The 13,469-nt window shown below is 38.5% G+C and overlaps 1 protein-coding gene across 1 annotated transcript in view; it reads left to right on the top strand.

The window, feature by feature from the left end:
• LOC125458152 (nuclear factor NF-kappa-B p105 subunit-like) overlaps positions 1-10,511 on the top strand; it is a 135,502-nt gene extending 124,991 nt beyond the window's left edge. Inside the window, exons 12-13 of the mRNA XM_048543086.2 lie at positions 6,817-6,888; positions 8,273-10,511. Coding sequence (XP_048399043.1) covers positions 6,817-6,888; positions 8,273-8,406 — 206 coding nt within the window. The 3' untranslated portion in view covers positions 8,407-10,511. The remainder of the gene's footprint in view (positions 1-6,816; positions 6,889-8,272) is intronic.
• The last annotated feature ends 2,958 nt before the right edge of the window (positions 10,512-13,469 follow it).

Below are 13,469 nucleotides of genomic sequence, written 5' to 3'. Positions count from 1 at the left end.
AGTACCCTTTATTTGCAATGATGAAACCTCTCGGGGTTTTCAACTCACATACATTGATGGGAGGGTTTTCGGAGAAAGAAGAGTGGGATGTGCCCCTGTGACAAGTTCTCTCTGACTGCCTGTCCCATGTGACCTCTCTCACAGCGCTGTAGACCAAGCAACAAGCAGCTTGTGTTCTGTGTAAATGTAGCATTTTTGCTGAGGTTGATTTGCTAATTATTTGTAAGGTGCTTTCTTTCAGTAAGGTCAGATTAATATATATATAATATATTCGTATCCAGTCAATTATGTAAATTAATATTTTACAATACATCTTCATAATAATGCCTCCATAAATACTCAAAGTATGAGCATTTATGTGATCTTAGTCAGCACAAAATGATAGAGTAATTAAAAGGTTAAACATGATTTTGTTTAAAGAAGACTATCAGACTGCTTATTCAAAATGCAATACCAGATTAGCAGAAATTTCTTCCATTCAATTTTGGAAAGTTTAAAGCCATCATTTGTGCACACATTGCAAATTCTGTTCCTTAGCTACTACTTTATCCCTCTCCATGGTAACCGTCTAAGATTAAACCAGTCTGTTTGCAGTTTTGTGCCATTTTTGACCCCAAGATGAACTTCTGACCCCACATTTATGCCATCACTAAGAATAAGACTGATTATTTCTACCACTGTAACATTCTCAAGCCCTGTCAAATCTCAGCTCATCTCCTGTGAAACACCCATTCGTGCCTTCGCTACCCCTCGACTTGACTGACTATTCCAAAACACTCCTGGCTGATTCATCACATTTTACCAACTTTAAATTTGAGATTATATAAAACTCTGCTGCCCATGTCTTAACTTGCATCAGTCACTTTTGTGTACATTTGCTCACTATCTTCATTGGCTCCTTGTCAAAATCATGACGCTATAAAATTCAGGAGTAGAATTAGATCATTTGGCCCATTGAGACTGCTCCACCATTCATTCATAGCTGATATCTTTCTCGATCACATTCTCTTTCGTGTGCTCCCCTTATTTGGTCCCCTTATTATCAAGAACCTATCTATCTCTGTCTTATATAAACTCAATGACATGGCTTCCACAAACTTCTGCGGCAATGAGTTCAACAGATTTGTTACAGTATTGCTGAGGAAGTTCCTCCTCATCTCATTCTTAGAGACATCCCTTCACTCTAAGATTGTGCCATTGTCTCCTAGTCTCTCCTGTTAGTGGAAACATCTTCTCCATGTCCACTCTACCAGGCCTCTCAGTCTTCTGTAAGTTTCAAGAGATATTCTCCTCCATTCTTCCATCAAGTAGGTGCCCCAGGTTCTCAACTGCTCCTCATATATGACAAGCCCTTCATCCCCAGGATCATTCTTGTAAACCTTGTCTGGATCCCCTCTAATATTGGCATGTCCTTCCTTAGGTACAGCGCAGTGACACCATGGTTAGCATTGCTGCCTCACAGCACTAGGGACTCAGGTTCAATTCCAGCCTTTGGTGACTGGAATGTGGAGTTTGCACATTATTCCCATGTTTGTGTGGGTTTCCTTTGGGTGTTCCAGTTTCCTCCCACAGTGTAAAGAGGTGCATGTTTGGTGGATTGATTATGATAAATTGCATAGCAGTGTCCAGAGTTGTGTGGGTTAGCAATGGTAAATTTGGAGTTTGAGGGGTGGGATACCCTTTGAAGTGTCAGTGCAGATTTGATGGGACAAATGGCCTCTATCTTCACTGAAGAGATTCTGTGATGATGTTATGATTCTACAAGGTCCAAAACTGCTCACAATATTCCAAATGCAGTCTGCTCAGAGCGTTATACAGCCTCAGCAGTGTATCCTTGCTCTTGTCCGATTCTAACTCACTTAAAATGAATGCAACTTTACATTTCCCTTCTTAGCTGCCAACTGAACCTACATTTTAACCCTATGAGAATCCTGATTAAGACTCCCGAGTCCCTTTATGCTTCAGATTTTGAAGTTTTTCCTCATTTAGAAAATAGTCCACAACTCTGTTCTTTCTTCTAAAGTGCCTAACCTCACATTTTCCCACATTGGTATTCTATCAGATACTTCTTTGCCACTCTTCTAGTTTGCCCAAGTCCTTCTGCAATCTCTGCTCATCCTTAACACTGCCTGCCTCTCTATCTGTCCGTATGTCACCTGCCAACCTAGCAACAGTAACTGTGCCTTGATCATTAATGTATAACATGAATGGTTTTGGTTCTAAATAGACCTCAGTGAAACTCCACTCGTCATCAGCTGCCATCCTGACAAAGAGCCCTTTATACCCACTCTCTGCCAGTCAGCCAATCCTCGATCCATGCCAGAAAAATATGCCTAACACTATTGGCTTTTATCTTACTTAGCAACCTTCTGTGCAGCATCTTGTCAAAGGCTTTCTGGAAATCTAAATAGATCATGCCCACTGGCTGTCCATTGCCTCCCTTGCTCATTACTTCCTCAAAGAATTCAAGCAGATTTGTCAGGCATGACTTCGCCTTGACAAAGTTGTGCTGACTCATCCCTTTCTTACAATGCACTTCCAAGCAATCTGCAAACTTATTCTTAATAATGGACTCTAAAATATATCTAACGACTGATGTCAAATTAGCTTATAATTTCCAGTCTTCTGCCTCTATCCCTTCTTAAACAGGGGTGTTACATTCGCCATTTTCCAATTTTCTGGGGTACTCCCTGATTCCAGTGATTCCTCTACAATCTCCTCAGTTATCTCCCTCAGAACTCTGGGGCGCAGTCCATCCAGTGTGAGTGGTTTATCCATGTTCAGACCTTTTGTCTTACCCTGTATTTTCTCCTTAATGATGGCCACTACTCACAGTTCTGTCCCCTGACTCTCTTGCATTCCTGGTATGCTACTAGTGTCTTTCATCATAGAGACTGATGCAAAGTGTCTGATTAGTTCCTCCACAATTTCTTTGTTCCCCATTTCCACTACTCCACAAAACTGGCTCCACAAAACCCATGAGGGAACAAAAGATAAAAAGCAACTTGAACTTGTTCTCATCAATCTACCTGCTTCCAATTTACCTATCCAAGAAAATATCAGTAGGAGAGACTACTTTACAGTCATTGTGGAGACAAATTCCTGTCTTTATATTGATGATACCCTTCATCATGTTGGATGGGAGTACCATGACAGTGAATGGAAAGATTTTGAACAAATTTAGCAACTAAAAAGTGGGCATCTGTTAGGCATTGTAACATCAGTAGCATCGCATTCAACCACAATCTGTAGCTTCATGGTCCTTCATATCCTCCATTATAACAAAATGGTTAAGGTAGAATGTCTGCGCTGATTCAACAAAGAGTGCAGGAGGACATGCCAGGAGCAGCACCAAGCATAACAAAAATGAGGAGTTAACCTGGTGAAGTTACAACACAAGACTATTTTCATGCAAAGAGCATGAGCAACAGTGGTAGGTAGAGCTAAGTGATTCCACAGCCACAGATTAGATCTTAACTCTGCAAGCTTGTCACATCAATCCAATTGAGCTACTGTCGAGAGGATGAAACCTCAGAAATATTCTCAATTTCAATGATGGGAGAGCTCAGTATGACAGCCTTTGCTCATTTGCTGTAAGACCTGGAAGACATACAAGCACTTGCAGTTGGCTAGACCCTATGCTCTGGAATATCTTCCCTACTCCTCTGAATGTTTCTTTTTGCCTGCAAGACACTCCCTCATCAAACTCTTAGTCATAGGATCCGCCATCTCCTTACTTGACTTGGTGCAATAATTTGCCAGATAATGCTTCAACTTAGGATGTTTTATTATGGTAAAATATTATGCTATACTCGTTGTTGAGACAAATTGAGAAAATTTCAAATTTGCAAAATTTGTGGAAGTTCATGCAAATTTTTTAGCAGTTCTCCTAACTGTAGGCGTTGTTGTTGACATCTTCCATCACTTTACTGATGATTGAGAGTAGACAGATCAGGCAGAAAGTAGCTAGCTTGGATTTGTCCTTTTTTTGTGTACAGCACATACCTGGGCACCTGGGCAATTTTTCATATTGTTGGGTAGGTGCCAGAGCTGTAATTGTATTGGAACAGCTTGGTTAGGGTGTGATAGTTCTGGAGCACAAGTATTCAGTACAATTGCTGAAATGTTGTCAGGGCTCGTAACCAGTGCCTCTGATCATGCCTTAATATCACATAGAGTGAACTGAATTGGCTGAAGATTGGTATCTGTGATGCTGGGAACTGCTGGAGGAGACTGATATGCACTTGACACTTCAGGCTAAAGATTGCTGCGAATGTTTTAGTCTTATCTTTTGCTGGGCTCTTCCATCATTGAAGGTGGGGATATTTGTGGAACCTCCTGCCCCCAGTTGTTTAGTTGTTCATCACCATTTATGAATAGATGTAGCTGGACTACAGAGCTGAAATCTAATCCACTGGCTATGGGGTCACTTAGCTTTATGTATCACCTGCTACTTATGCTGTTTAATATGTAACTTGTTCTGTTTGGTATCTTCGCTGGGTTGACATCTTATTTTTTGGTATGCCTGGTGTTTCTCCTGGCATGCCCTCCTGCACTTTCTGTTGAACCAGTATTGCTGGAAGTGGTTGAGTGGATGATATGCTATGCCATGTGACTTCATCTGCACAAGGGCATTGCAGTGGTCACTCTTATCAATTTTGTTATGGCTAGATACATCTGCAGCTGTCAGTTTGGTAAGGATGAGATCAAGTATGTTTTTCCCCCTTTATTGGTTTCCTCACAAAGTCAGAGGTCACAGAAGGCAGGTTATAATCCAACAGGTTTATTTGAAATCACCAGCTTTTGGAGTGCTGCTCTTTTATCTCGTGAAATAGAAGGAACACATGTGCACAGAATATACAGGCAGAGAAACCAGGCTTGTAATTGCATTGGAACATCCTGATTAGGGAGTGGCAAGCTCTGGAGCACAAGTATTCAGTACTATTGCTAGAATATTGTCAAGGTCCATAACCTTTGCAGTATCCAGTGTTTCTATCTATATATTCTGTGTTTATGTGCTTCCCTCCACTGCACTGAACCCAGATCCCCAGAACATTACCTGGGTCCGTGGATTAAGATCATATAATCTTTACAGAAACAGGCCCTTTGGCCCAACAAGTCCACACTGACCTCAGAGCATCCCACCCAGACCCATTTACCTAATCTACATATTCCTGAACACTCTGGGGAATTTAGCATGGCCAATCCACCTAGCCTGCACATCTTTGGACTATGGGAGGAAACCGGAGCACCTGGAGGAAATCCATGCAGACACGGGGAAAATGTACAAACTCCACACAGAGGGGGGAATTGAACCCAGGTCCCTGGCATTGTGAGGCAGCAGTGCTAACCACTGAGCCACTGTGCCGTGATAATACCACAAGGACGTTGCTTCCCCTCATATGATAGCTTGCCTTAAACTAGGGAAACAGGTCTTCCCATAGTACTGCAGGTGTGGTCTCACCAGCACCATGTACAGTTGCAGCCAGACTTCCCTACTCTTAGACTTCAACACCCTTAAAGTAATTGCCAACATGCCATTAACCTTCCTGATTATCTGCTTGACCTGTGTGCTAGTTTTATGCTTCTTACAACAGTATCACCAAGTCTCCTTTTTTTGGCAGTTTTTCTCAATTTAAAATACACTCTCTGTTCTTTTGCTTTTCCTTCCAAAATAAACAACTTCACATTTTCCCACAAGATTCACTAAATTTCTTATAATAATTAATAGCTTGTAATTAAAATTTATCAGTGATATCAGAATTGTAAAAAAAAGCTCTAAAAATCCTGAACAGATGTGCCAAGCAATTACATTAATGAATTTGTTGAATTATGCTATCTTCAACATGAAATATATGGTCATTGTGTATTTTTGTTTGGTTTATATTAAATCCCTAATAAATGATGTGGAACTAAAACAGTCAAGCTAAATTGCATGTAACAATGGTAAAATAAGTCAAGTTCGAAAATCAACCATATTTCATTCTGATAAGAAAATTTGGGGGTACATTTCAAGAGCAATGTTTTTACAATTCTTTTACAAAGAAAGATTTGCCAAGTTCGAAAAATAGTTGTAGGATTAATTTTAAGTTGTAAAAGAGACTATGATGCTAATGAATTTGAAGAAATGCAGAGCTAATTTTTTTTCAAAACTGACTATCTCAGAGAATAGGAATGCGAATTCAGTACATGTTGAGAAGAACTATCTATATCATTTCCATTCAGGATCCTATTATATTTGAAACTTGGTCAGCCTTGATTTCTGCAGCAAGTCTTTGGTAGAAATAAAAACTAAATGCTGGAGAAACTCAGCAGGTCTGGCAGCATCTATGGAGAGAGAAACAGAGTTGATGATTTATGTCTGATATGATTTTTCAGGACTGAAAGATGCTTAAAAGTTTTTATTGCTGTTGACAGAGGGCAAGAAAGAACAGGTGGAACAGGTGGTGAGGGTGCCCAGAGTAAAAAAATGAACAAGTTTTAATTCCAATAAGCATATGCAAAAAAACACAACCTGACTCCACTCTAATCCTATGAAAATGAGAAGTGCCATGTTTGGCAATTGACTTTGCTTTCCTGCCTTTTCCTCCATTTATCCCATCTCGCTGACATGTCAAAAATCTGGGCCTAAGGGTTTTCTTAGTACTTGTGAAGAGCGGAGTTATAAGACAAAAGAAATTCTATGGAACCGGTTTCACCAAAACATTTAAAGTACATAGATATGTGGGAAAGATTATCCACCATGACTTAGCAAAATATTGTTTGTACAGGCATAACAAGAATGTTGGTAACATGAGTAATGGAATCTTCTTTCAGAAATGACAGTTTTAAAAAGACCCGGATTTTTCATATCACCTTCATACACGGAGAAAGATGAAAATACAGAAGGTAACTCTATTGTTTTACTTGTCCAGTAGCAAATTGGATTTCTCATGAATACAAGTATTCCTTACCATCCATTGATGAAAATAGTATTCATTTACGTTTTAAAGTATTTCTAGAATTTGCATAAATTTACCCATGGTTTTCTCATATCTATGTGAAACTATGACAAATCAACTATGGTTGAGTGCTAGGTATGTGCCAATGCAATGCAGATCCATATGTAGCACAAAACCCCAACTACAACATTTGAGCTGAGTTTGTTTATCCAGGCTAAAGCAGCTGTTGTCCACAAGAATTTGCTTTGTGCCATTGAACGATGGAAGACAATAACAGTTCCCACTCCCCAAAGCTCAATTAGAAAAAAATGTATACGATGTTGTATGAGTGCGTGGTTATGCTGCCCATGAGTAAATAGTCTAATTATACTATGCTCCAACATCTCAAGTGGCTTTTCATGAAATGATGTACAATTTTCCGACATAATTTACTTGCTCTTTATTGTTTGAAATGGGTTCAAGCTTTAAAAACACTTGTTATAACTCATATCTTTCAGCAGCATAATTCTGTGATAAAGTTTTGTAAACATTTCATAAAATTCACAATCAATTGCCAGATGAAAGGAGTTTGATTAAAATCTTAGGTGGAACCTTTGACAGAATATTGATAACATGTTATTTATATTTTCATTACCTAATTCCATATTACATGTTCGATACTTCCCAATTTTATTCTTGAGTGGCAGAATTCAGCGTTCTGCTGCTTTATTACTACTGACTGTTTATGAGCCTTCTCTAAAAGCAAAAGCAGTCAATTCACACCACTGCTCGAGAAGGACAAGGCAGAAATCACATTTGTGAATAAATCAATATGCTATCATCTATTGAAAATTGTGATTATATCCAATTAGTTATTCCCTTATAATAGAATGATTTAGGGGTGGCACGGTGGCTCAATGGTTAGCACTGCAGCCTCACAGCGACAGGGACCCACGTTTGATTCCAGCCTCAGGCGTCTGTCTGTGTGGAGTTTTTACATTCTCCCTGTGTCTGCTTGGGTTTCCTCTGGGTGCTCTAGTTTCCTCCAACAGTCCAAAGATGTGTGGTGTAGGTGGGTCGGCCATGCTAAATTGCCTGTAGTGTTCAGGGGTATGTGGATTATAGGGGGATGGGTCTGGGTGGGATGCTTCAAGGGGTCAGTGTGAACTTGCTGAGCTAAAGTGCCTGTTTCCACACTATAGGTAATCTAATTTATTTTTACATTATTTGAGCCATTTGAAAACATTCCAAATGTCTTTTAAAATTAAGTACTTTATTATTAGTGCCAGTCTTAATTGTTTTTTATCAGCAAAAATATGAATTGAGCTTATACTTGTATCCTTTATACACAGGTATATTTCCTGTGGATAACGATATAATGACCTATTTTCCTGCATCTGAGCTGCCAGGTTATGGGGAAATTAAAAAACCATTGGCTGTATACAATCACATGATAACAACACAGGATACCCGGAACAATGTATAAGCTCTCTGTCAGGTTGAAGAACTTTCATAGCAATAATGTTTATGCTCAGAGTTAAACAGGATCAATGAAATATATAGCAACACGAGATGTTTCGTAAATTATTAATAACAGGCATTTCATGGTTGTATAGCAAAATAATATATATCTATACCTTTACATAAAGTTATGTGTAATTAAATGGGCATGCTATTTTGTGAGACATCATTGTAAGTTTCAAAAAGACTCTTAAATATGTAAGTTTGCTATTAGAAAAATAAAAGCTGGTCATGTTTTTGGTCCAGCTATGGCCTGACGCTATGAAATTTCCACTACAAGTTTGTGATGTTGAATACTTGTGTATATTTCTCCTGGAATGACCTGGAATTTTTCTGATCATGCTTTAGTGTCTTTATCATTGCTTACAAATTTGATTTCAAACTTCAATATTGTCTTGCAAGATATTTTAAATAAGAGGTAAGAAATATTAAACTAGTACCTTGCACATCAAAATCTGATTCTAATCAGAGCTTAACTGTCTGAATTTAATTGATTTCAAATAATTTTAATGATCATATGCTAACTTAGGCACAGTACACGGTACTTAGATCTGTTGCATGAATACCTTTCTGAAAGCCAACTGTAAAATGTATACAGTCCTGTTATGTTTTAACAGTCTAGAAATTAAAGTATTACTTTCTGAAAATGACAATTCTCCTGACCTTTGCAAACATTGTTGGTGCAATTTGGTCTTGTGGATAACCTGTGTTAATTATCCTTTAACATCGACGTTTCAGGATACATTCGCACAATAATTGCAGCATCAACACGATGTATTCACTTAGCAATGATGACACAGTTTTGTGTAAATACACTCTGAATCTGGAGGCAGAACACAAACCAACACTGGAGTCATCCACAGAAATGTAAGATATAGAAACGTGGGACTTAAGAGCAGAATTTGATCATTTGAGCCTGCACTGTCATTCAATAATGTGATGGCATATCTAGTCATAATCCCAAACCCACTTTCCTGTCTGCCTTTTCCCCCCACCCCTTTGAACCCCATTTTCTATCAAAAAATGATCTAACTCTGCATTCCATAAATTCAATGACGAAGCCTTCACTACTTTCTAGGGAAGAGAATTCCACAAACACTCTGGGAGGAAAAGATTCTACTCATCTCTTATTCTTAAACTGACCTCGATTTCTAGACTCCTGCAAAAGAAGAGTACTCCCACTAAACTCCCCTCGTGGTCATTTATGTTTCAATAAAGTCACCTCTCATTCTTCTGAGGTCCCATGGAAATGGCTGAATCTATCCAATATTGCCTCATGAGATAACCCTTCATCCCAGGAATTAGTCAACTAAACTTTCTTTGAATGATTTCTAACACAAACATGTGCTTTTTCAGTACAATGCCCCAATTTTTATGTTCCATTATCCTTGCAATAAAAGGCAACATTCCATTTGTCCTCCTAATAACTAAATGTACAAATGTATTAACTTTTTGGATTCATGTACCCATGTATACCCAGATTGCTCTGTATCCATCTATACCCAGATTACAGAGTTCTGTAATTGCTTTCCATTTAAATAGTAAATTTGTTTTTTTTCTTCCAGCCAAAGTGAATAAGTTCACATTTTCCTACATTATACTCCAATTTTTTTACCCACTCACTGAAACTATCTGTCCCTTTGAAGACACTCCATCTCTTCTTGACAATCTACAGTCCTAACTATCTTGGTATCTTCGGGACATTCAGCTACCATTCTCCTAGCCCCTGCATCCATTTCATTGATATAGATTGTAAATAATTGAGACCCTGACATAGAACTCTGTAGGACTCTACAGTGTGCTAATCACCCATTGTTGTTGAGAGATATTTCAGGCCTGGATATCCATTTTACAAGATTATTATCACTGCAAAGTCGAAAGAACTTTGCATTTAATGTTAACCAGCAGTATAACCACGCCATTAAATAAGTTGAAAAATGATTTCAACTGTGAAGTGATTCAGATAATGACACTTACTCTGCATATTTAAGTAATACAAATGCTTTGTTCCTTATTGTTTCAATTGCAAATAAGTTATAATGGTTTCATAGGGAGAATGTCTGATGTAAAATAAATGGATCTTAACAGCTTATTCTGTTAAAGTGTGTTATTTGAAAATATGCCTGAAAATTGGTTTTAAATTGGATGAAAATATTACCAAGATTTTCAAGTTATCTTTCTTACCACATGAGTTGTTTTATTTTGTATTTTTTAAACGCATTTTCCTGCTGTTTAACATGAAATCAGTCTAAAGCAGAAGTGGAGCCAAAATATTCAGTATTCCTTTTGTACAGATATTTTCAATTAATTTATAGATTGCAACTCTATTATTAATTCTTTTCCTGAAAGCTTCCTGGTGTCAATTATCTGTTTTCAGCCTCATTTATTATTTCCTCTCCGACTCCCCATTTGTTGTATCTTCCCTCTTGCTAAAGGCATTACCTCCTGAGAACCCTGGAAGTTATTTTTAAGCCAAGGTCAAGCACTCCATCCAGGAATCTCCCTTTTCTGTGCATGAAATTGGGAGGGAAACCAAAAACACATGAATCTCAGAGTTTACAGGTGGCACAACTGATGCATCATTGCAAATATTAGTGTCGATTCATGAATTTGTTGCTATTTAAGTACAATGCTACATAGCTTGCCAGCTCTTAGCTTCATCCTATCTTAGAATCCTGAATACAGTAATATTACCCTTTCCCCAATGCCCAGTAAGGCCCTATATCTTCTTCTTTAATGTGGACCATCACATACTGTAAAGCCATCAAACAGTTGCAAACATTCAATTTTACTCAATAATAGCAAAAACAAATAATAAACAACCAAAAACTGCTGGGAAAAGATAGGACTCTAGCTTTTCATTCAACAAATTTATAGTCAATGAATAGCAACGAGTAGCCACTGCACCTAACTCTCATCTCCTGGAACTCAGTGTCAATCAAGTCTAGTACGGCTTGTTGCATTTGATGCTGCAGCATTCCATTATGGAGAAGATGATGCTCTTTCTCCTCAATGTCTTCATCTTCCTCCTCAAAAGTCTCTGAGCTGGTTGAAGGTGAAAACTTTGCTGATACATTTGGAGGGTTCAGCGGCTTCTTCCTCAGAGGTGGAAATGGAGCTGAGGGTCCCCAGTGTTGGCCCCTTTAAGGTAGAATGTTGCTGGGTGCTGCCAATGTTTGCACAAGAAATGAGAAGTAATTAGTTATCAAAGAGGCTTAGAATCTTTTGAAAGTTAAGAATGAGGTAGCACTGGTCATAGTAGGAGAGTAACAACCCAGTGAAATGGAGCTCTCTTGGTTGATTGCACACTGAGATCACCCCAACCTTCCATGAGTGGTCATGTTCTTCTCTGGACAGCTTAAGAATTTTCTTGTGGCATGAGGTGCCTTATGTCTGCCATCCACCTCCCCCTCCACTCCCAGTCTTGGCCCTTACAGCCTGAATGTGGTGTACATCTTCTTTTAAAAGTACAAAGGAAAGGAGTACATTGGAAGTGAAAGGAAGATCCATCGTTGGTGATGCAGAAGCAGGAAAGATGGTGAAGTGTCCCCAGTGAGTGAATGTGAAGTATTAAGGACAGGAGAAGTTTGCAGTTCAGAGTGCTGAGATGAGTGAGAGCCATTCAGTGGACATGATGCATGCAATTGTGAATTATAGTCAACGGGGCGTGGTGAGAGGTTTGTATAATGTGAGAGTTACAGTGGTAACCCCATGACTGTTGAGGTAACAGTGAAAAGATGCAAGTACTTTGCTGCACTGGAAATGAAATTGGAAAACTCAGCCCAATGTTACCATTAAATGAATATATAGAAAAACTGCCTGAATATTGAGGCAAGCTAAGCAGGATACACAAACCCAACATCCATTTTTTTTTAGTTTAAAGGTGTTTTAGCATTTTAATTCATGATATTAGCCTGGATTTTACTGTAGAATCAAAGTACATCTATTAGCACTCACTAATTGAAAGGTATTTTGGGCAGCAACTTCTGTCGAACACAAATGCGCAGTTAAACACAGACATCAGGAAGTTGTTGTCTGTTGACATATTCCTCTGGAAGCTTTACTATATCAGCACCTTGTCAAGAGAAACTGCATTACATAATGTAGTGACATTGTTGTACTTATAAAATAGATATCCACTAAGTCCACCCGAAATGTCATGTCTTGTCCATTCTAGCATAAGTAAATGCTTAGCAGAGAGATCAGTCTCAACCGTTTTCAAACATCCACTCTGGTACAGAAATGAATTTTTTTAAAAAGTGTAAAATCCCATTCCCGAAATTTACAATTGTTGGACATTTTTTAAAAATAAATAAATATTTAAGCTAACCATTTGATTTTGCTCTTTCTTTCTATTATTCTTTTGTTTCTTTCCTCTTTCTATTTTGCTTTTTGATTATGATTTGGCATTGAATTCACTGTTCTTGACTGATGTTTCAGACTTTGTACAGCTCATTCATTCTTCTTCTATCCATTTCATTAAGGCAATGTACAGTTGCTTTCCCTGCTCGCATAGATTTCAGATATCTGGCTGGGGTATCCCAGTCAACTAACCTTTGAATCAAACCAAAGGACTGTGAATTCTGGAAGATGAGTTCTGAAGTAAGGTCAGAACCTGAAATGGTAACTCTGATTTCTCTTCTCAGATGCTGCCAGACCTGCAAAGCTTTTCCAGCAATTTCTGTTTTTTGTAACCTTTGAATCTCTATTTTATTCAATCACGGGATGTGGGAAATCGCTGGCTGGGTCAGCAGTTGTTCTCCATCTCTAGTTGCCCAGAAAGCAGTTAAGAATTAACCACTCTGCTCTGAGACTGGATTTACATGGAGGTCAGACCAGATAGGGATGGCAGATTTCCTTCCCTAACAGACATTAAAATCCACATGATTTACCAATCAACCAGCTTTTCTTTCCTCGTTCCAGATTTTTGTTTTATTATTGCCCAACTGCCATGGTGGGATTCAAACCCAAACGCCTCAGATCATCAGGGACAAAAACAAAAGTTACTGGAAAAGCTCAGAAGGTCTG

The sequence above is a fragment of the Stegostoma tigrinum genome, chromosome 13, assembly GCF_030684315.1.
Source record: "Stegostoma tigrinum isolate sSteTig4 chromosome 13, sSteTig4.hap1, whole genome shotgun sequence".
Lineage (NCBI taxonomy): Eukaryota > Metazoa > Chordata > Chondrichthyes > Orectolobiformes > Stegostomatidae > Stegostoma > Stegostoma tigrinum.
This window is presented reverse-complemented; position numbering and strand designations above follow the sequence as displayed.